Consider the following 24,645-nt stretch of genomic DNA (forward strand, 5'->3'; position numbering starts at 1 on the left):
TTTTTGAAGACTACAGGGTTATGGAGTAATTCTGACAACGGCTGCGGATCCAGGAGGTAAAATTACGTCGAAAAACATGTGTCACGTGTTAAGATCTAGTCACTTCCTAAATTTCTTCATTTTACTGATTTTTTACTGAAGATTTTTAGCGATTTTCTAAAGGTATTCAGCGATTTACGGAAAACTCAAGGGTAATGGGACAAAACAGACTATGGATTCGTGCTCAGGAGACAACAATACACAGGAAATCATATGCCGCATGTAAAGGTCATATAACTTTTTTTTTGTTGGCCGGTGAATCATACTGAACATATCTGGACGTTACAAAATCCGCATGATTAGATCACGACGATTTCAGCAATTTTTCAGTGTCAACTTTGGGGATGGCATTTTCAACAATAATTTACTGCCTGTAGTACATGTTTTAAGTGATCGTTTAACCGCAAATCTGTATAGAACATTCTTGGAAAACATCCTTTTTGTCTTTATTGATGACGGAAAGCTTAGTATTGTTAAAAATATATGGCATCAGCACGATGGTTCACCACCACCTAGGTGGAGACAAGTATCTGCTTGGTTAAATGATCATTTCCGGAATAAATGGATAGGTCAACAAGGTCTAATAGCATGGCCACCGCGTTCCCCATATCTAAATCCTTTGGACTTTTATTTATGGGGACATATGAAGCAGCTTACCTACCATGTTGAAATCACTACCCGTCAGAAGTTACTTGAAAGAATGCAGTTATCCAGATAAGAAATGATCCAAATCTCATCCGTCGAGTGACGGAATCTTCAGTTGGCCAATGTGAGGCTTGCATTCGAGCCGTGGGTGGACATTTTGAGCAATTTTTATAGTCTTAAGATTTGTTAATTACTAAAGGTTGACTAATGTTTAAACTTTAAACATAAATAATAATTATTGTTACGTATACCATAATTTTTTTTTATCAGGCTACTTTGAAATATGAAATTATATTTTTTTAAATGCTTGTAAATCTAAACAAAAACGAATCGGATCTATGTTCATTTAAAAAAAATGTTTGAAATTAACACGGCTACCCTTTGTCAAAGTTTAGAGCTTGAGCTTGTAGAACACCCTGTATATATCGTTCATGAAACTTTTTCTTGTTTAGTGGGAAGAGCCTGACTGTAATGGTGGTAATAAGAGGAAAGAGGAATGTATTGCTAATTTAACGAAATGCTAAGTCACGTGAAACATTTTACCTATTTACAATTACAAATATACACACTAGAATAATAAATGAGATTTCTTATTCTGTACAAGTGTCTACCAGGCAACGTGTGGCGACCATGTTTGTGAACCAACTGGCAGACTTTCTTGGAATCCTGGTTCTTTCTGGATCCGTGAAATTCACGTAGTACATGCCCAAGAATGAACTGCAACAAAATAGTGAATGCATTTTATATATACAATACGAGTACATTTTAGTTGAATCGCCCTTAGTCAAAATTGTATTTAAAGATGGCATTAATTCCGAAGTGCACAATTTTTTGCGTTTAGCTAGTTTTTTGCTAGTAGATGAGAAAAAACAAACAATTGTTCTGCACGGGAGCGGACCGGAAAAATTCGGGAAATAGTTGGAAAAGTGCAAAAAAACTTATTTCGTGATCAACTTGGAAAGTATTAAGAATCTCACAAACATACAAATGACTAAAGTTGTGCAACATAAAATTCTTTATAAAAAAGATATTTGTGATATTTTTGAGAAAACTGAATTTTGTCCCAAAATTTTATTTAGAAAATTTGGGATGAAGGTGAAATAATACAAAGAGACAAGAGATTCGTAGAAAATTTAGGATTTACTACAGCTGGTATGTTTTTTTTAATGTAATTCACAAAATATACACTAGATCCACTGAGTTATCTATGATAACTCATCTTCGTCGCTATAAGAACGCTTTGTATACGAAATCTCGTCGCCACTCTCGTTTTTATGGAAAAACAATAATTATTAAACATAGATATAAAAATTCAAATCTTCTTCCATAGACTTGTACACTTTTAACGTTTTAACTTTATCCATTACAGTATCAGGTAATTTATAAATTGCGCAACACATTTTCTGTCTTATTGTCAAAATTGATGACAGCATTTCAGGAGACAGAATTACTCACACATTTTCTCATCAGGAGTTCGTTGTTCTAGTTTAAAATTTTCCACTATCACAACCGAAAAGTTATTTATCATTAGTAAAGATATAATATACTTTCATGCATTGTCATCGACAAACGAGAGAGTAGTCGCACATTTAGTGCAGCGCCGCTTTGGCTGATTTGCATAAGAATCGTCATTTTATGTAAATACCTAAATGTCTGTTAAATAACGCACTGTACGAAAAAATCTATAAGAACCTTTTTTGTACAGAATTCTATGCTATACAAATCTGAACCTTTGCATGTTTGTGAAATTCTCGATACTTTTCAAGATGTACACGAAATGCGTTTTTTTTTTGTAGTTTTCCGGCCATTTCCCGAATTTTCCCGGTCCACTCCAGTGCAGAGAAATCCTCACCTACTAGCAAAATCCTAGTCATGTGCAAAAAATTGTGCACTTAGGAATTACTGCCACCTCAAAACCTCTAGCAACTGGACCCTTTTCCTTAATATCCGTCTTTGTTGCACCTGACGGAATAACAGAAGTTATTGGTGAGATAACTTTAGTTGTTTGCAAATATTTTTAATATTATTTTAAATGTACGTTACTTACGTGTATCCACCGTTCCATTCCCAATCATCGATGATACTCCAAACCGTGTAGGTCGACAAGTTGACACCGTCTTCGTAGATGGCGTCCAAGCAAGCGCTCAAGTAACCCTTCAAGCAAAAATATTAGAAACTGCACAATAAAGGGTAAACAGTTACCTGATAATATGTTATTCTATGGTCATCTTCCATTATTCCCGTGGTATCTGAAAGGCCACTTTCTGTGATGACGATTTCAACATCACCATAAGTCTTCTTCAGCCATACAAGAAGATGCCTCAAACCCCACGGAACAGCCTACGTGTTAAAATAACGTTTTCCATAAACCTAAGAATTTTTTCACAACTTTTTTTTGGAAAGAGACTTACGCCAGTCCAAAAAGCAGAGCTGCTAGGCCATTCTGGCTTTCTCCATAACACGACGCTGACGTCGTTTTCATAACTTGTGTTACCAATTGGTGCATCTGCGGTGGCGTTAATCATATTGGTAGAGTAGTGGTTCAGCGCCAGGTAATCATAGGTACCCTTGACATAAGCTATTTCCTCGTCGGTGAAGGCTGGGAGACGGGAAGTGGCGAATCCTTCCAACGCACTGCGTTGTGCGACTCTGTCTATCACCACCTGAGGCCAATTGCCGATGAAGATAGGGTTGGCGTAGAGGCCCAACTGAAAATTCATTAATCGGACATTTATGAGTTGTCGCTTACGGTTTTATTTGTAAAATAAGTCTCTTACGTTGAATTGGAGGGCTCTTTCGGACGCTTCTTGATCTTCTGCACTGTCACTTCCGGGTTCAAACCATGTCGTGTCGACGACCATAGCAACTCTTCCTGCAAAGATTGCAGGTAAGTGCGGTATTAACATCTAGACGCTCTTTGTCTCTTCATTTCTTGCATTTAGAAAAAGTTAAAACACATACAAAGCATCGAGATGTTAATACCGAACTTGCGCAGCCTAAACAAAGCGAACTGAAAAATTGAAGCTGAAGCCTACCTTGATTGGTGGCCCTAAATTCCTTGTCGTAGATGTGGTAAGCCTTCGCATGAGCCAAAATTACATTTTTAGCGCATATGTACTCTCCAACCCCATTGGAAACTACGCCAGGAGCAAAAAATCCAGTACCATAACCAGAATTACAGACTTGTTTCGGTTCGTTGATGGTGATCCAGATCTTTACGTCATCTTTAAAGAGTTCGAAGCAGATCCTCGCGTATTCCGCGAAGAGATCCGCCACAGTTTCGTTCAACCAACCTCCAAGCTCATCCTCCAAGGATTGAGGAAGATCCCAGTGGTAAAGCGTCACCATAGGTTCCACGTTGACAGCTTTCAGTTCGGCGAACAAGTTCTTGTAGTACTGCACTCCGGCCTGGTTTACCTTGTCGGGGTATCCCGTGGGTAAGATTCTGGTCCAGGCGATGGACAGGCGGTAGTGATCCAGTCCCATGGCTTTCACCATGGCCACGTCTTCTTTGTATTTGTGGTAGGAATCGCAAGCGATGTCGGGGGTGGAGCGGTCAACGATCTTCTCTGGATAGGTGTGGGCGAAATGATCCCAGACGCTTTCGGTTTTGCCGTCTTCGAGCCAGCCACCCTCGATCTGGGTGGCAGCATTGGCGACGCCAAATTTGAAGTTTTTGGGGAAGTACCGGGAATTGATCTCGTCGTCTGTGAATCTAAAATATAATGGATATTAGGAAACTAGACACCTAAAGAGTACGCGAAACCTGATTTTCTGATCAAAAATATGTGTATACAGGGTGTAAATAAATAAGTGCCAAAAAAAATTAAGGGGGTGATTTCCTGTTGAAAAATAAGATGGGTCCTTTATATAAAAAAATCTCATTTGAGCATGCCCTGTGAAGATACAACCGCTTAAGGGTGCCAAAAAAGTAGTTAATTTTTTTCTGAAATACCTACCAAAAACTGACAAAAATGAATTAAGTAAACGTTTTTTGCTGCTGAGAAGACAATCAGTAAACAATTTATTGATTTTCCCTTACGGTTGTAAGGTGTAGAAAAAGCCACCCCTAACTTGTTTTATCCATAACTTTTATTTCTTACCTTGCCATTTAAAAATTCATTTCAGATAGCTTGATTCATTCTAAACAAAAAAGGCCTCTTGTAATTTTTTGCAAGATTTCTGAACAAATAATCTATTTAATAATTTATCTAGTAGGAGGTTGTCAAGTTGGCATTTTGTAATGGCAACTTAATTGTTATAATTAATTCTATAATTTTATTAAATTTGCGAAGAAACAAACTGTTTTAAATTATTAAATATTAATAGAAATTATATTAAATGTTGAATGTTTGTTTCTTCACATATTTAACAAAATTATTGTATTAATTCTAACAATTAAGTTGCCATTACAAAATGTCAACGTGACAGTCGCCTACTAGATAAATTATAGTTTTATAAAATGTTTACTGTTATACTCTATATCAACCATACCATGTAATTAATTTTAAATAAATTTTTTGCTTAGAAATAGTTAATTTTACGAAAAAAAATTACATATGAAACAAGTCTTAGAGGTGGCTTTTTCTACCCCTTACAAGGAGAAAATCAACAAATTGTTTACTGAGTGTCTTCTCGTCAGCAAAAAACGTCTACTTAATTTCATTTTTGTTGGTTTTCGGTATTTCAGAAAAAAATTAAAAACTACTTTTTTGGCACCCTCTTTAAGCGGTTGTATTTTCACAGTGGATGATCAAATGAGATTTTTTATTTTTCAACAGGAAATCACCCACTGAATTATTTCGCACTTATGTACTTATTCAGCTGATTGTGAGATTAGGAAAGAAAACTGAAATTTAGCCAAGTTAAAAATTTATTAAAGAAGAGAAAATAAATAATGTTGGTTAAAAGTACCTATGTAACATGAATTTTTATAAATTACATTAATTTATGATTAAAGTAAATTATACATTTTTAATTTTTGTCTATGGGACAACATCTTACTTGATTTTTATTAACTTCTTTTTATCAGTATCAAATATTCTACGGAAAAAATGTTTTTTCTCTTTAGTACCTTAGTCTTTACATTTAGATCAGAGTTATAAAACGTACCTATAAAAGCATTGGACTTACCCCAGTGATATCAGGGACAAAACGAAGATAACGACCTTCATGATTCCGAAAGGTTATTGTTACGGACTACGCGAATTATATTATTTCTAATCTTTTATACTCTTTAGGTACTTATCAAAATATCACGTTTCTCTAGTATGTCCATACACTTGAACGTTTGGACCCTTAAAAATTATTGATAAATAATTCAGGAGGTTGCAAGTCATTCATTTTCACGAATTTACTAAATTATCCATTTTCACGAATTTACTAAAAGATTCGTTTTCACGAATTTACTAACAGATTCATTTTCACGAATATACTAAATGAAAGAGTACGATACAAAAAAACAACTACAAATCTATGAAAACTACTGAAATTACTGAATTTTGCTTTTTGGTAAGTACATAAATTATTTTTAATACGTATGACTATTTGGACGATGTGAATCTATGGGTACTTTAACTACATATTTTTCAAATAAATAATTTGATTAAAAGTTAAGTTCCTGTTTAAAGAGATTCATAATTACTAAAATTCGAGCTAAACTTTAAGCACAACACTATCTTCGTACTACAAAATCGATACATTTTATTTTATTTATTTAAAAACTGGAAAACAATTGTCTCGAAATTTACTAATTGTTTTACAATAATAGTTGTTTACATTTTTTCCGTAGGACAAGTCTGCCTCGTACACACGTGGTGTATATCAGCAGGTTAAACGCTGTTGTCACGTTGTGATGAAACTCCTCAATACTAATACTCGCTATGTTTTGAAAACTGTTAATCTTACACCCCTGTAATATTCAACTTTTTTGTTCATTTACGATTACTCTATCTCATGCTGAAGTAATAGCAGTCAAACTTCTTACATCCTGTATTTCCCTGTCGGAATTGGTAAGAGTATTTGAAAGATACAGTACACTGCAAATCGAATTTATATTATTTGTTTCTCATTTTTAGACATTTGACTATTTTTCCTCAAATTACTCAATTTTTGAAACATTCATAACGCATTTCATTGGGTGGTAAATACAAATAAGAAGGTACTGTTTTCAACTTGCTTAGATTTTCTAAAACTCTTGTCAAAAAACTGCTATAAATTCACTGAAAATTACGCATAAAAACGCTCTTCTTAAGGGCGCCATATTCTTTAAATAGTGTTTTCCGCAAAGACAAATAATTTCAAACATTTAATAACTGAATAATCTAAAGCTTATCAAATAATAGGAATGTTATGTCATGCCACCTGAGTATTTTCAAAGACGCCGCAGTAAAACGAATAAACAGGTGCAAAAAACGATCAAACCATCAAGGTTTTAGGTACTGAAATCTACGAAAATACTAACTTTTTTATATATAACTCCACATGTAAATATTCTTATAACATTTACTTGCTTAGTCCTACATATAAAATTGTTTACTTTTATTTATAAGTACGTGAAAATAATTCTTAAAATGTGGGATTAGGATAACAGCAAACGCATGTTTTACAAACGCTATTTTCTTAGTTATTATTTTATTTGAGTAAATTTAAATAGTAACAGTGAATAAACAGAACACCAAGGATTTTATTTTTGTGCTTACTTTTGTTGTACACGTTTTAGTTTTCAAGATTTCAGTACCTAAAAACGCCAGAAATTTGACTATTTCTAGGCCAGGGATATGGCCACCTTTTAATACAACTTTTACGAGGTTTTTTTTTCCAAAATTCTACACAACTTGGCAATCCCGCACTAAATGATAAACTGTTTATTTCGCCATATTTTCTCGGAAATCCATATGTTTAAAAATATACAGGGTGTTCTATTTAAAAAATGTAATATTTGGCCTGTCCCGCTTTTACCCATCACCCTGTATGTATCAAATTAATTTTGTAGTTTAAGTTTCTTGATTCTGTATAACTTTTATATAAACTCTTTTTTTGTATTATAAGTAAGGGAGTTATTTTACTTTCTCACACTAATGGCTCACCCTGTATAATATTCATGAAACTTTTTTCGGTTCGTTTCAAATAAACTTTCTAGTACGTACCTACCTAACTAAAATGTAACCGAAATGTAATGTGTTCCAGTGGGAAAAGCATGACTGTAATGGTGATAAGAGGAAAGAGGAATGTTTTGCTAATTTAACAAAATGCTTAAAATCACGTGAACTTATTATTTGCAAATATACACACTAAAATAATAAATGAGACTTTTTATTCTGTACAAGTATCTACCAGGCAACGAGTGGCGACCATGTTTGTGAACCAACTGGCAGACTTTCTTGGAATCCTGGTTCTTTCTGGATCCGTGAAATTCACGTAGTACATGCCCAAGAATGAACTGCAACAAAATCAATTTATCAACCCTTTAATGAGTAGTATGTATTACAACAGTCCTTATTGCACCTGACGGAATAACAGAAGTCAAGAATTTTAGTTGTTTTCGCATATTTTTAATATTATTTTAAATGTATATTACTTACGTGTATCCGCCGTTCCATTCCCAATCATCGATGATACTCCAAGCCGTGTAGGTCGACAAGTTCACTCCGTCTTCGTAGATAGCGTCCAAACAAGCGCTCAAGTAACCCTTCAAGCAAAAATATTAGAAACTGCAGAATAAACGGTAAACAATTACCTGATAATACGATATTCTATGGTCATCTTCCATTATGCCAGTAGTATCTGAAAGACCATTTTCTGTGATGACTATTTCAACATCACCATAAGTCTTCTTTAGCCACACCAGAAGATGTCTCAAACCCCACGGGACAACCTATGCGTTAAAATAACATTTCCCATAATTGTTTTGAATCATCATACTTACGGCAAACCAATCAGCAGCACCGCTCGGCCACTCCGGTTGCCTCCAAGTCAATACACTAATGTCGTTTGCATAACTTGGATCTCCAATTGGTGAGTCCGCTGTGGCGTTGGCCATGTTGGTGGAGTAATGGTTTAAGGCCAGATAATCGTAGGTACCCTTGACATAAGCGATTTCCTCGTCGGTGAAGGAGGGGAGGCGGGAAGAGTTGAATCCTTCCAATTCACTGCGTTGTGCGACTCTGTCTATCACTACTTGTGGCCAGTTTCCGATGAAGATCGGGTTGGCGTATAGGCCAAACTAAAATTTTGGACGAATCGAATTAGATTTTTGCAGAACGTTGAAACACATGGCTGAGTAAGAGAAAGATAAACAACGCCGACTATTTACTACTTAACAACAGTTTTGTATCTGCTGAACTGACCATGTATATGGTGCTGGCTCTTTCAGGGGTCCGTTCTATAATTAGCTTCAGCGGAATTTCAGTAAAACGCACTAAATATTTTTGTTAAGAGTAGTTGGCAACCTGCTAGGCTAGGGAAATCAGTGAACAAACTTAATGAAGAATGAACACACCGTATTTTGCATCAACTGTTGTGCGGTCTATCAGTAAGGTTGTTAGTTTCCCAGTTTCTCTAAGCAAGCCCGCCAACCCCTCAACAAAAATTTTAGTGCGTTTTACTGAAATTCTACTGAACTAATTACGGAACACACACCTGGAGTACAATGCAAAAAACAATGTATAAGACAATAATAGTTGTTGAACAAGGAAGTAAATATCTGCAATTGTCACCTTTTCAATGTGAAGTTGGAAGTAGACGAGTTCAGGTTATCCAAACCAAGAGAGCACTACATATGTACACACTTCAACAGAGAACATTTAGCAGTGTGGCAAAATCATAGACGTTTACTTCTTCGACCATCTTTAAAAATAGCTCTACAATAAAGTAAACGACTTACGTTAAACTGGAGGATTCTCTCTGATGCTTCCTGATCTTCTTCGCTGTCACTTCCGGGTTCGTACCATGTCGTATCGATGACCATAGCGATCCTTCCTTTAAGTGGCAAATTGGGAGGATGAATAAAATGGTAAGGCAAAGAAAGGAAAAATTTAATAAAAATGGTATAAACCTAGGTCAAATCTAGACTGATCTCTGGGTGTTGTATAAAATCGTCGAGTAAAATTCACTACCACTCTTTTGTAAAGTTACCACGTATCTTCTTTATGCACAGTATCTGTTGCAATGTTTACGTATATACAGCATTTAAGCAGTCAAGTGACTCTACTCTAGTGTGTAGTATGTTCCATATGATGATGGTATCAGGAGAATGTTTTTCCGTACATAAACATCAACAAACACGTAATACCGTAGACTCAAAATTCAATCATAAGTTAGTTAAAAACTTAAAAAGCTGAATGAAACTATTTATAGGAAGTAGAGTTTTTTTTTGTAATAGCATGCGCGCTGTTTATAAACAGTAACTGTATATTATAGGCATGGGTGTAGCTACAATTTTTGCTTGGAGTGGGCCAGGGCTGCAAGCTCTATGGAGGCGTTTAAAAAAAAAGAGCTCTCGCTCGCAATCAGGCTTTCAACGATATCAAATTTGAACACGTTTTGATTTTGATTCTAAAAAAAGGCCGCAATGTTTTTTTCTAGGGTGGGCACCGGGTTCTCTCGGGTGGGCCGTGCACACCCCTGCCCCCCACTAGCTACGCCCATGGATAATTGTTACGATGTCAATTGGAACCTGTAAATCTTAAAGCTCAGGACCGTATGCACTTCTCCTGAAATTTCTTCCTATGCTTTGACCATGATGTGGCTCGTACTTTATACTCGAATAGCAATTCGGCGAGTCCGGTATTGATAAACTAGTCCGCCTGATGTAGAATTGACGGCGGCGCGCTGGTCATCAAAGCAAACCTGTATTGGTCCACTAGGTCGTAAATAATTTTTTTGTATGGTACACGGGTTCACTTAGCTTTGCCGCTTTGCCAGTGCAGTGCAGAGCATTGCTTGGCGGGGTATGTTGTTGGTATAATACGTATTATTATTTATTAGTTGATATTATTATTTGTTCATAACGTAACCAGTAAAGGGTAATAGTTATTAAAATAAATGTTATATGTAATTATCTAGTAATTTAGCGTGGCTCTCTGGAGACTCTTTGAAGCGGAAGATAACGAAATAACTCGGGAAAATCCCCAAATAGTGGAACCGGTCGGAAGTATCGAAACAAACTCAAGAGTTTAAAAACAAAGATTTACACGTAAAAAGTCAACGTATTATATTAAATATATATGAATGTTTGAAAATTGAAAATAGCGAACAATGTGATAAAAAAGTTAGGAAACGTATTAACGAATTAACTAAGATATCAAAAACGACAATTTATCGCGTAATTAAAGGATTGATCACGGTACAAAGAGGAAACCGAAAAATACAAAATTAAAGAAAATTGACGATTTTACCAGATGTAATGCGGCGCACAATTTATAATATGTATAAAGAAAATAAAGTTCCTACTTTAAACATGATTCGAGATAAATTAAGCGATTATCCTGATTATAATTATAAATCTTTAGATATTTTACGACATACTTTATTACAATGCGATTTTAAACATAAAAAACTTGACAATCGTATGGTAATTATACGGTAATATAGCTCGGAATATAGTATATCTAGATGAGACAGGGCTAAATTTTTCTGGACGTCTATGGATTCCGTAGAATTTATGAGTTAAATGTTTTTATGCGGTTCCAATTGAGATCGTAACAACATACCATTTCCTGTGTAAAACTTTTTAAAATATTTGTTCCGTATAACAATAGTCAAAAGTGAACATTGTTTTTTAGCTTTAAAAAAAATGAGACAAACAATAACTGATTTAAATTAAAAACGTAGGTACCTTGATTGGTAGCCCTAAATTCATCATTGTAGATGTGGTAAGCCTTCGCGTGAGCCAAAATTACATTCTTAGCGCATATGTACTCTCCAACCCCATTGGAAACGACACCAGGAGCGAGAAGTCCAGTGCCGTATCCACCTTGACAGACCTGCTTCGGTTCGTTGATGGTGATCCACATCTTCACGTCATCTTTAAACAGTTCGAAGCACAACCTCGCGTATTCCGCGAAGTGATCCGCCATCGTTTCGTCCAACCAACCTCCGTGCAAATCCTCCAGATTCTGGGGAAGATCCCAGTGGTACAGAGTCACCATGGGCTCCACGTTGGCAGCTTTCAGTTCTGCGAACAAGTTCTTGTAGTACTGTACGCCGGCCTGATTTACTTTGTCAGCGTGTCCCGTGGGCAAGATCCTTGCCCAGGCGATGGATAGGCGGTAGTAGTCCAGTCCCATGGCTTTCACCATGGCCACATCTTCTTTGTATTTGTGGTAGGAGTCGCAAGCTATGTCTGGCGTGGAGCGATCAGCGATCAACTCTGGATGAGTGTGGGCGAAACGGTCCCAGACGCTTTCGGTTTTGCCGTCTTCGAGCCAGCCTCCCTCGATCTGGGTGGCAGCATTGGCGACGCCAAACTTGAAGCCTTCAGGGAAGTACCGGGAATTGATCTCGTCATCTGTCAGTCTTCAAAACAAATTAGCTGTGCGTCTACTGCATTAGAAACAGTCTCTAACAGTCAGACGCGATTTTGCTTTGGTTCAAAACAACGAATTTTGAGCCAAACGTAAGCGTTATATCGGAATGCGCGTGCTCTGACTATTAGAAACTGTTTTGGATTGCTCAACGATCCAATATCTTATTGCAAAGAAAAAATGAATACCTCCATCCTTAACCATAAAAATATCGGACTTACCCTGCAGAAAAAAGGGACAACACCAAGACAAGGACCTTCATCATTGCTAGCATTACTAGGAATACCCAAAGTATTTTATTTCCAATCCTTTATACTCAAACTTATCTAAATATATTATTACACTTTGGAAAAATAATAATTAAATGTAGGTAGTTAAAACGTATATCTGCTGTACTTAGAGATATGGATACACATATCATATATTTGTAGGTATGTACCTACTTCACATATTTTTAAAAACGCTTCTTTCGCCAATATATCTACCCAAACACTTCAATTTTTAGACCTCTGCACGTTATTGATATAAGGATGTATATATTTACTTGACAATTGTATGTTTAAGCCTTTATAAAAAATATTTAGTATCATATTCAAGAAAACGTCTTTCATATTTATGATTTTCTTGGTATATTTTGCGGTACCAAGGAATGGATAATAATCACGATCACGTGCTATTCTTAACAATTTCTAACGATATGAATGTCACAACAGTGGCGTGACAATAACTGCCAGTTTATTATAAAACAAGTAGAACTTAAGTTATTGATAAGATATCGATACTTGTAGTATTCTTAACAATATTTGTAGTAAGGTATTGCTTTTGGCATATCTTGGAAAATATTTCAAACCTAATTGTAATAACAATTATTGTAAGTGTTTGTATAAAAATAATTGTTAAAAATTGGCTATCGATTTATAAAAAACTTACACAATGGAATATTATTGTTAATAAAGTTACACTATTACTGAAATTAAGGATATTTTTTCCATCATTATTTATACCTGGTTTTCAATCCATAATTTACTTATTAAAACGCACTGTGATATTTCATCAATTTCAAATATACCTATTTATTTTAATTTTTTGTTTCAGTTTAAAATGTCCTGGTTCTTAGTGAGCGACACTATATATGTGCGAAAATATGCATAAAATTATCAACAAAATGGGACATTTGGAGATAGATTTTTTTTTAATATTATATCAAATAAATAAAGAAAACCAAACCATGTATTAGTCACAAGTATATTTGTGGTTATTAATAGTGTTATTTCGTTTTACTCATCATTTTGATGTGATTTATTACATAAAAGCATGTTTTATTGGTCTGACGAATAAAAGAACACGGCCGTGTTCATTTACGAACAGGTGTCTTCCAAGCAACGATTTTTAATCACTTCGGTCAGCCACGTGGCGGATTTTCTGGGAGTCCTGGTTCTCTCTGGATCCGAGAAATTCACTCTGTTGAGGCCCATGGCTATCCTGAATATAAAACAGAACTGAAAGTATTCAATATAAATAAAAGCTAACGTTTCTTACGATACTCCCCCGCTCCATTCCCATGTGTCTATCAAACTCCACACGGTGTAGCCGGTCAGGTTGATTCCATCGGTGAATATAGCATCTAGACAGGCGCTTAGATGGCCCTGCATAAAACAAGAATTGTTGACACTTTAAACACATGTAGATTTTGAGGTTAAAAATAGTAAAGGCTTTCCATTTAATTGATCTTACTCTTAGTTCTGGAGTAGTTAGATTACTTGGTTGGCAAACCCTTTTTCACTAATAAATTAATAAGTAGCCCCACAATAAAATATGAATTACGAATATCCTTTTTGTACGACAGTTCATTATTTGTCCCAAGTCATTACCTGGATATATGTAACTCTGTGATCATCCTCTAAGACTCCAGTTTTATCGGATCTCCCATTTTCTGTAATAACAATTTCAATATCTCCATAAGTGGTCTTCAACCAGTTGAGAAAACTGCGTAGTCCCCAAGGTGTATCCTGCAATACAAAAAAAAAAAAACTTTCCGATATAGGACTTGGATTCTTTACTCTAACAGCCTTGGCAAAAATTGATCAATCACGTAAGACGTCAGTAACTTTTGGGAGGAATTTTATTAATGTTTAACAAATTAAAAAATTAGGAAAATGCGTTCTTCTATAATTATATTGAAATACACACCACGATGTGTGTCCCATTGCAAGTAGGCCACGATGATTCTCTGTATGTGGTAGCGCTTATGTCGCTATCAAAATTTGGATCGCCGATGTCAGCGTCTGGTTTAGCTTCAACCATGTTGCTGGAGTAATAGTTGACTGCCATAAAATCGTATGTGCCCCTGATGAATTGAATTTCTTCATCGGTGAACGCCGGAAGGCGGGAAGTTTCCAATCCCTCTAGACTGCTTCGGTTGCCGACACGATTGATGATGACTTCCGGCCAGTTGCCTTTGTAGACTGGATTTCCATAAAGACCAAACTAGAAATGATTCAGACCACAGAAATATATAAAACGGAACAGAATAACTATTTACATTAAACTGTAACACTCTCTCTGCTGCCTCAACATCTTCACCAGAATTAGTGTTTGGTTCATACCAGTCAGTATCAATGACTATGGATACTCTCCCTGAAACAAAACAACAACCGAAATGGTAGATATAGATTATTAAAACTCTTGGAATCTTTTTATAAACATATATTTGCAGTTCCCTTGACATTACTCCTATTCCCTACCATTATTTTGTGCTCGAAATTCCTGATCGTAAATGTGGTACGCTTTGGCATGTCCCAAAACAATGTTCCTAGCGCAAATGTATTCATTAACGCCGCTCCCTCTTACACCTGGAGCTCCTCCACCAGTGCCATATCCCGAATGGCACAAGTTCTTCGGCTCATTGATGGTTAGCCATATTTTCACGTCATCCTTAAAGAGTTCAAAGCATACCCTAGCGTAATCGGCGAAGAGATCCGTAATCGTCTCGTTCAACCACCCTCCGTAAGAGTCTTGTAGGCTCTGGGGAAGATCCCAGTGATGCAGCGTCACCATGGGTTCAATTCCATTTGCTTTCATCTCAGCGAACAGTTTCTTATAATACGCCACTCCAGCCTGGTTGATTTTATCAGCAAACCCTGTGGGGAGGATTCTGGTCCAAGCTATGGACATTCGGTAGTGGTCCAAACCTATAGCCTTGGCCAAAGCTATGTCCTCTTTGTACTTGTGGTAAGAATCGCTGGCTATGTCCGGAGAGGAACGATCGCCTATCCTATCAGGGTTCTGGTGGACAAATTTGTCCCATATGGTTTCAGTCTTGCCGTCTTCGTCCCATGCTCCCTCTACTTGCTGGGCAGCGGTTGCAGCACCAAATTTGAAATTGTCGGGAAAGTAATTTGAATTCCACGCCAAACTAAAATTAAAGTATGTGATACATTTGTACAAATTACACCGGCATACCTGTAACAGTAAGTAATGTTTTATATTTTTTTTAACATACCTGACTGATAATAAGCAAGATAACACAATTAAGGGTCTCATCATGCTGATCAAAAGAAACTACATGTCTCCAGCATATACTGTCGTTTAAATAGCTTGAATGTTTCCATATTTAATTAATTTGTTGATATGAAATATGATCTGAAGTGTTTAATTTATTTTAAAAAACAATATAAGTATAATCTCAACAAGGTGGTAATTATAGTCTTGTTACAAGTATAGGGAATTTATTTGTATCATATTCCAAAAGTTAGGTATACAACATATTATACTCTATTCACAGATAAACACGCAGCACGTAGGGTACTTCTTTCAGATTAAACTTTATTGCCTTCTTCATTTTGTTGTTCCAGGATAACACAGACCTAGAAAAGTTAATGAACAAGATACGAATTTGGAACGTACCCTATAGCTATGTATTTTCTGTCACAGAAAAACCGTTAAGTATTCTGTGCTTCTGTCTTTTGTAAACTTTAACTTTAACTGCGACTTCGTGAATATGGCGTAAAAACTAGACATTGATTGGCTGATTTTAAAAATACATAATTCGATTGGCTACTGTCTATTACATATTTGAAATAATTCGAAATCACAGTGCAAAAGAAGATACTATACGATATTTAATCCAATTCACGACTGCATTGAGTCGATAAAATTGATGAGTTAGGCCGTGTTTCTTTATTTCATCGTTTTGTTAGTTCCATATATTGTTTGTGTTCCATATATGTAATATTATTAGTTTGTTTAAGTGATCCTAATTTCTGATTGGTTTTACATAATCAACCGCACCGAAAAGATGTTCGAAATAACACGGCCTGACGCTTCGATTGTGTGGGCTGAATGCAACCCATAACACAAGTTTGTATGACGAATCCAATCCACACTTTGTCCAATGCTCTTGCTCAATTTAATTTTTATTTCTAGGTTACAATCTCTATGAAAATGTCGGCTAGGTCAAATTGGCTGAAATTGTGGTAAGTTGTGCGTTTTGTGTTACTGACCAAAAATCAGTACTTGGGTCCAAAAGTTAATTCTTTCCTACTGATAGCGGTCTGAGTCAGTTCTGGTGATGATGACTGTAAACTACTATGAGTAGAATATTGCAATAAAAACAGTAACTTTTGTGAAATGTTTATAGAAAAAATTTACCGGATGACTTCGAAGAGTTGCTAATTAATATTTTTGACATGTGCTTATTATGATTAATTAATGTGTTAATAGTTTCATAAAAGCATTCTGTATTCAAGTAAAAATAAGCGTAAAGTTTTCTCTTAAAACAATCCCTAAAGGCACTATGACATTTCGAAGACTGGAAGTAAAACAGTTACATATTTAATCATGATCACGTGCTTAACATTCGAATGCAAAGAGCTTATGAATGTCGTAACAATGGTGCGGCAATGAAAGGTACGTGCTAAGATAATAAGATACCAATATTAGTAGTATTCCTAACAACATTTATAGTACGTTTTTTTGCATATCTTGGAAAACACTTCCCAGTTTGATGATCGGCTGTACTTAATATAATATAATTATAATTATGTGTTTGTTACTTCTCAAGTAAAAAGTGGGTTGATTAATACTTCCGTGGGAAGATAACAGGAAATTTGCACTTTTGCTAATACTCTTCATTTAAGTTCTAGAATTATTTAAGGTGACTAAAAATTTCGATATGTTCCCTGTAATGGCATTTTTTGACCCATTTCTTACTCATATGGAGTTAAAAACAAAAATAGTAAAGTCCTTCCGAAGTCAGTTGAACTTGCACGAAAACGTCTAGTAATAAAATTTAATGAGTTTCATAGGCGTCCCTAAAAAATTTTCTGATAAAGGTAAAAAATTATAATAATTTGTATATAATGTGTAGAAAATTTCTATTATATGTTCATTTGGCACATATTTTAATTATTTATGTCCTCTAACAATTTTATTATATTGGTGGTAAATTTTGTTTTGTTCCGTTTCAAAAGGTCTCCAAAATGCCATGTTGTGATAATATTAGTAAACAAAATATCCCTCTTACTTCTCCCTTTCGCATTTGTAATATGAATGATTGATAGAAGGTGCCTATAATAAATTAAAATTGCCTGATTCACACCAAATTCCGCCCGTCGTCTGCTGTGATTTATTGCCCAGAAGCCCAATACAACCGTGCTCGTTTTCATTTGGCCGCGCTCGCATTCTTCAATTGGTCGTATACATTTCTACCCCTGTACACTAGTTCGACCAGATCTATATATGGGTATGGCTAAATAAATATGGGAACAAGTTTTTCAAATATTTCAATGCCGAGTTGCTGTTTAGCGACCGAGCCTGGTACATACCTTGAAATTATAGGTTCTTCAATTTACTTCGGGAAAACTATACCACCTAAACGATATTTTAGATTTTTTCAGCCACACCTGGTGTCTCAAAACCCACGGCACAACCTAGGTATTAAAATAAAGTGTTTCGAAAACTGTCATCAAGTCGACATTTTCATTAAATTTTCAATTGACAATGTGAGTCTTTTTTGTCACCTAGCTGCAACATAATTTTATTTTCTAGAACGCCATAGTCTTTTTCGTTCTAGAGCATAAAACGAATGTCAAAATAATTCGTCATTTTTTATGTTAAATTTATGCCAGATCCAGTGCTGTTAGTTACCGCAGCTTTTAATTCTTGGTGTTCAATCAGGCTGCTGCTGCAATTGTTTAAGTTTACTGATGCGCACGTTGTATTATTGGCAAGTTCTGTAGGCTCTGCTAAAGATGGTAACAATTTATTTGCGAGCGATTGAAATTTTATTTTGTCGTAGAACTCCAGACCCCATGTCGATTAATTTTGGTAATATCAACCCCAGCGTTGGCTAACAGAGTAGTGGAAGAACGTCTAAAGCAGTGCCTGGTATAAGTTTCCGGAAGAGGCAAATTGAGATAAGTGGTGATTTCTTTTGGCACATTCCTTATTTTGTTGACGCCAATCACTTGGTTAACACATTTTTCTCTGGCATACTTCACAAAAAATCTCCGCACAGTATTTGCGGTATATCTTCATTTGATCTGGACTTGAAATCATAAAACGTCTCAAGAGTTTTGGAATCGGGAATTCTTATAATAATAAATGAATCTTTGTCTTCTATATCATCCACAAACACTATTTCTAAAAGAATCCGCTTCGGATACTTTTTGAATTTTCTTCGAAATTTGCCCATATCGTTAGAGTCTCACAGCTTATGAGTTCGCGTTTAGTGACGTCAGTGCTAGTGGTTTGGTCAGCTTTCATTCATTTTAATTAAGTCTATTTACTAAGTAATGTTATTGCGACTTTGCTTGAACATTTCATGTCATTGTTTTAACTAGAAAGTTTATTGGAAACGATCCACAAAAAGTTTCAGAAACATTATATACGTATAGCAACTTGCATTTAATTTAAAATATAAAACAAAAAAAACGTTGTAGTGGAACGGAGTTATTTATATTGCTCTAACTTTTCTCGGAAAGATCCAAACAGTGTTTTAGTCTAATGTTGATATATCTATTATAAATACATGTATGTATGATGAATGGATAATAATCACGATCACGTTCTATTTTTAACAAATTTTTAACAATATGTATGTAACAACCGTGATGTGACAATGCCTGCCAGTTAGAACTTAAATTAAGATATCGGTACTTGTAGTATTCCTTTTCTATTTATAGTAAGGTATGGCGTTTTGCATATGTTGGAAAACATTTCAAATTTGATGATTAATTGTAATACCGATTATTATAAGTGTTTGATTCCTCTTAAATAACAAGTGGGTGACACAAGATCTTGAGATAGGTAGCCAACGAGGGAAAATGAAATTTACCATCCTCCGCCATTGTGGTGCTAGATATCCCTCAGATGGGGAGTCCACGATCTGGTCGATCGAGATCGAGAATGACTGCGTTCCTGGCTGGTACGGCTGTCTGGATGAAATTTGAAGTCTGGAAGTAGACTGAGATGCAACACCTATTTAATAATAATTATTGATAAAAACTTGCTATCAGCCTAAAAAAAAAGTTACACAATGGAATATTATTGTTAATAAAGTTATACTACAAATGACGAACGACCAAAATGTAAAAAAAATAGGGATATGTTGAAACAACTTTTTGAATTATTATACAGGGTGTCGCGTATAAGAATAATAAAATTATTTTATTTCAACAATTGCCTCCGACTGTTGTTAAAAAAATATCAATGATTATTTTGATTATTTATTCGTGTTTTTTACTTAATACAATATTCGCTTATTTAAAAACTACTTACCTAGGTACTTGTGTTCTTTTTGCAGAATTAGGAGAGAAGTGAAGTAAAATTTATTTGGCTAATTGTCAAATTTGAAAGATAAAGCCTACTACTGACTTTTTGATTATTTTCTAACGAACACTGTTAAAATCTTGTGTCAGTCAGTACGGTTTTTCTTGAAAACCATAAAGTTTTTTAAAATTTAACAAAAGTAAAAAAAATTAAAATTAAATTCTGCTGTGAATTAATATGTATTACTATTTTTCACTTCGGTCAGTGAAAAAAAAGTACAATTTTAGGGGCGAGTCATCCGCAATGAGCACCTTGTAGTGCTTCAATTAACTTTAAATCATAGTTAAAGGAGACCAGTAATAAACCTAAATCATATACCAAATTTGGTTCTTATACAGTAAAGTGTTGCAGAAATATTGATTTTTTTTCGAAATTTAGGGCTCCACTTTGAGGAGTAATAACTCATCAGGTAAGTTTGGTTAAATTACAATATTTTGGACACCCCTACATGTACCTGCCCTGTGTCAGTTCTTATGGGGGACATTTTTTTTATAAGCGACTTTTAGGAAGATCGCGTTGGGAACTTTTTTTAATTAATCATTAGCATCACTTAAAACCCTGTATGTCAAATTTCATCGATTTATAATGCCGAATATATTTTTTTACACAGTAAATTTTATGTTTCTGGCACTGTATATGTATATCTGAAGACGTGAATTTAACGAATTGGTAAATAAGGGACCTAATATTGTAGAAATATATAAGGTTATTATGAAAATAGGGTATTCCATTTTCTAACCATAATCAGTAACTGGTTAATCGATACGATTTCACGATTTCACCCCTGAAAAAGCATAATCACCATTATTGTGGCACTTGCTTTTGTACAGGGTCGGAAAGTCCCCATGGTTCATCGGCCGTTATGTGAGAGCGATAAAGTAAGTAATAGAAATCCGTGCGATAGAGAAAGATGGTTATAATGACGGCGTCTAATAGTCACCGCCCATTTCGCCCTTCCACAAATAAGAAGTGGATCTTATTTGTGGAAGGACTTGTTATGTTATTTAGAATAAAGAAAACCAAACCATATATCAGTTAAGTATATTTATATTTTTTTTAATTTTTTTATTGCACTGCTCAAAAAAAAATTCTACAACGAAATGGCAAATACGTAAAAGAACATAGCTGTATGTACATATTTACAGGCACCTACGAACAGGTATCTTCCAAACAACGGGTTTTAATCACTTCGGTCAACCACTTGGCGGATTTTCTAGGAGTCCTAGTTCTTTCTGGATCCGAGTAATTGACGCTGTTGAGACCCATTTTTACCCTGAATATAAAACAGAACTGAAAATATTCAATATAAATGAAAGCTAACGTTTCTTACGCAATTCCCCCGCCCCATTCCCAAGTGTCTATCAAACTCCATACAGTGTAGCCGGTCAGGTTGATTCCATCAGTCAATATAGCATCTAGACAGGCGCTTAGATGACCCTGCATAAAAAAAATGTTTACACTTTAAACACTTGCAGATTTTGAAGTTAAAAATAGTAGAGGCTTTCCATTTAATTGATCTTACTCTTGATTCTGGAGTAGTTAGATTGCTTGGTTGGGAAACCCTTTTTCATTAATACCTAAGTGACTCCGCATTAAAATACGATTTACGGACTCAACGAATATTCTTTTTGTATGGCGATTCATTATTCGTCCCAAGTTCTTACCTGGTAATATGTAATTTTGCGATTATCTTCCAAGGATCCAGAATCAGTGCACCCATTTTCTGTAACAATAAATTCAATATCTCCATAAGTGCTCCTCAGCCAATTGAGAAAACTGCGTAGACAAGAAGGTGTACCCTGCAATAATAAAAATTTTCATATATAGGACTTGGATCCTTCACACTCATTTTACTCTAACTAATAGCCTCGGCAAAAATTGATCATCAACGTAAGACGTCAGTAACTTTTGTGAGATGTTTTGTTAGGTTCAAAAATTTCGTAAGGTAGGTACGTTCTATGATTACATGAAAATACACACCACGCCGTGCGTTCCATTGCACGGGGATTGTCCGTATGCGTTAACGTTTACGTCCAAGCCAAAATCTGGATCGCCGATGTCAGCCTCTTCTTTAGCTTTAACTATGTGGCTAGAGTAATAGTTGATTGCCATAAAATCGTACGTGCCCTTGATGAATTGAATTTCTTCATCGGTGAACGCCGGAAGGCGGGAAGTTTCAAATCCCTCTAGATTGCTTCGATTGCCGACACGATTGATGATGACTTCTGGCCAGTTGCCTTTGTAAATTGGATTTGCATAGAGACCGAACTAGAAATGATTCAGAGGATAGAAAGATAAATAAAACGTAACAAAATAAATATTTACACTAAACTGTAACGCTCTTTCTCTTGCCTCTTCATCAGAATTCGTGTTTGGTTCGTACCATTGAGTATCAACGACTATAGAAACTTTCCCTGAAACGAAAAAAACAACCGAAATGGTAGATTTGCATTGTCAAAAATGTTAGAATCTTTTTATGGAATATATATTTTTTTGAAGTTCCCTTAACGTTATTCCTATTTCTTACCGTTATTTTGTGCCCTAAATTCCTGATCATAAATGCGGTATGCCTTGGCATGTCCCAAAACAATATTCCTAGCGCAGATGTATTCATTAATGCCGCTTCCTTTTTTACCTGGAGCACATCCTCCGGTGCCATATCCTAAACGACACAAGTTCTTCGGCTCATTGATGGTTAGCCATATTTTCACATCATCCTTAAAGAGTTCAAAGCATACCCTAGCATAATCGGCGAAGAGATCCGTAACCGTCTCGTTCAACCACCCTCCGTAAGTATCTTCTAGGCTCTGGGGAAGATCCCAGTGATGCAGAGTCACCATGGGTTCGATTCCATTTGCTTTCATCTCTGCGAACAATTTCTTGTAATACGCCACTCCAGCTTGGTTGATTTTATCAGCGTACCCAGTGGGGAGGATTCTAGTCCAAGCTATGGACATTCGGTAGTGGTTCAAACCTATAGCCTTGGCCAATGCTATGTCCTCCTTGTACTTGTGGTAAGAATCGGCGACTATGTCGGGAGTAGAATGATCTCCTACCCTGTCTGGATTCTGGTGGATAAATCTGTCCCATATGGTTTCAGTCTTGCCATCTTCGTTCCATGCTCCCTCTATTTGCTGGGCGGCGGTTGCAGCGCCAAATTTGAAATTGTCGGGAAAATAATTTGAATTCCACGCCAAACTAAAAGATACAAAAGTCTATAACCTGTTTTTATATTTACCCAAGAGATTGACATAAACTTAATAAATTGGACTACTAAGGTACATTTCATATTTTATCTTTTATATTTTATCTAATAAATAATAAATGAAAAAAAAGCATTCTTAAATTATTTTGTGCAAATTTTATTTTTATTTTTTTTTGATTATAAAATAATATACTCGTTTTATAGAAATTATTCTAAATGTGTGACTTTTCATTATTTACAATAAAAGTATGGGTCTTTAACGCTCGGTAGTATTGTATTTTTTTAACATACCTGACTGACAATAAACAAGATAACACAATTAAGGGTCTCATCATATTGATCAAAAGAAACTACATGCCTCCAGCATATATTGTTGTTTATATAGCTCGGATATTTGCATATTTAATTAATTTGTTGATATGAAATATGATCTGAAGTGTTTAATTTATTTTAAAAAATAATTAGGTATAATCTCAACAAGGTGGTAATTATAGTCTTGTTACAAGTATAGGTAATTTATTTGTATCATATTCCAAAAATTAGGAACATACTATACTTTATTCACAGATAAACACATAGGGTGCTTCATTCAGATTAAACTTTATTGCCTTCTTAATTTTGTTGTTCCAGGATAACACAGACCTAGAAAAAGTTAATGAATAAGATACGAATTTGGAATGTACAACTGGACTAGGCACCTGGAGTCGCTAGATCCACAAGACAACAGCCTCTGGAAAACGCAGAGGGCCCTGCGACAGACCGCTCGCCGTAAAATTCCTCCAATCCACGGTAGTGTGGAGGTGGTTTACACGAACCAGGAAAAGGCCGAGGCTTTCGCCGACAGCCTGGAACTGCAGTGTAGACTGCCTCAGCTGCCCGACGAAGACGAGGAGTTCGAGACAGTAGCTGAGCGCGCGGCCCGACGCGTCGACAGAGAGCCATACAATGACATAATCCCCCCCGCAACACCTGACGAACTAAGACTGACAATACGCAGACTTAAAAACAGAAAAGCCCCCGGACCCGACAATATACATAACACGACACTTAAACGACTACCACACAAGGGCCTCATGGCCCTACTAAACATAACAAACGCGACACTCAGACTAAGACACTTCCCTACCCGCTGGAAAACAGCAAACATAATCCTTATCCCAAAACCCAACAAAGATCACACCATCCCATCTAACTACCGGCCCATTAGCCTGCTCCCGGCTATGAGCAAAGTTGTAGAAAAAATTATCCTAACCCGTTTAAGAACCCACTCCCAAGAACTGCAAGTCATTCCAGACGAGCAGTTCGCCTTCCGACCCAATCACTCCACTGAACTCCAAATCCTTCGCCTTACCGAGCACATCACGGCGGCCTTCAATAGGGGACAGTACACTGGTGCTGTCT

The 24,645-nt window shown here is 35.8% G+C and overlaps 3 protein-coding genes across 4 annotated transcripts; all 3 read right to left on the minus strand.

Moving 5' to 3' along the window:
• Positions 1 to 1,209: 1,209 nt before the first annotated feature.
• Positions 1,210 to 5,908, minus strand: LOC108909018 (myrosinase 1-like). The gene is made up of 7 exons (XM_018713233.1): positions 5,818 to 5,908; positions 3,720 to 4,399; positions 3,462 to 3,556; positions 3,096 to 3,392; positions 2,887 to 3,024; positions 2,732 to 2,838; positions 1,210 to 1,401 (listed from the first exon to the last, which is right to left on the minus strand). The coding sequence occupies exons 1-7, from the start codon at positions 5,856 to 5,858 to the stop codon at positions 1,275 to 1,277; spliced, it is 1,485 nt and encodes a 494-aa protein (XP_018568749.1). The 5' UTR covers positions 5,859 to 5,908; the 3' UTR covers positions 1,210 to 1,274.
• A 2,030-nt stretch (positions 5,909 to 7,938) lies between these two features.
• LOC108909014 (myrosinase 1-like) lies at positions 7,939 to 12,707 on the minus strand. Its single transcript, XM_018713230.2, has 7 exons — positions 12,431 to 12,707; positions 11,522 to 12,201; positions 9,569 to 9,663; positions 8,612 to 8,908; positions 8,423 to 8,560; positions 8,268 to 8,374; positions 7,939 to 8,125 (listed from the first exon to the last, which is right to left on the minus strand). The coding sequence occupies exons 1-7, from the start codon at positions 12,481 to 12,483 to the stop codon at positions 7,999 to 8,001; spliced, it is 1,497 nt and encodes a 498-aa protein (XP_018568746.1). The 5' UTR covers positions 12,484 to 12,707; the 3' UTR covers positions 7,939 to 7,998.
• Positions 12,708 to 13,436: 729 nt separating this feature from the next.
• On the minus strand, positions 13,437 to 23,620 carry LOC108909029 (myrosinase 1-like). 2 transcript variants are annotated; one of them, XM_018713245.1, is made up of 7 exons: positions 23,536 to 23,620; positions 14,954 to 15,624; positions 14,752 to 14,846; positions 14,400 to 14,696; positions 14,081 to 14,218; positions 13,749 to 13,855; positions 13,437 to 13,691 (listed from the first exon to the last, which is right to left on the minus strand). In XM_018713245.1, exons 1-7 carry the CDS (start codon positions 23,577 to 23,579, stop codon positions 13,568 to 13,570), a joined length of 1,476 nt encoding a protein of 491 aa, XP_018568761.1. In that variant the 5' UTR covers positions 23,580 to 23,620; the 3' UTR covers positions 13,437 to 13,567. The 2 variants fall into 2 exon arrangements, with proteins under 2 accessions (XP_018568761.1, XP_018568760.1); XM_018713244.1 differs by lacking the exon at positions 23,536 to 23,620 and adding an exon at positions 15,712 to 15,819.
• Between the last annotated feature and the right edge of the window lie 1,025 nt (positions 23,621 to 24,645).

This window comes from Anoplophora glabripennis, unplaced genomic scaffold (genome assembly GCF_000390285.2).
Source record: "Anoplophora glabripennis isolate ALB-LARVAE unplaced genomic scaffold, Agla_2.0 scaffold72, whole genome shotgun sequence".
NCBI lineage: Eukaryota > Metazoa > Arthropoda > Insecta > Coleoptera > Cerambycidae > Anoplophora > Anoplophora glabripennis.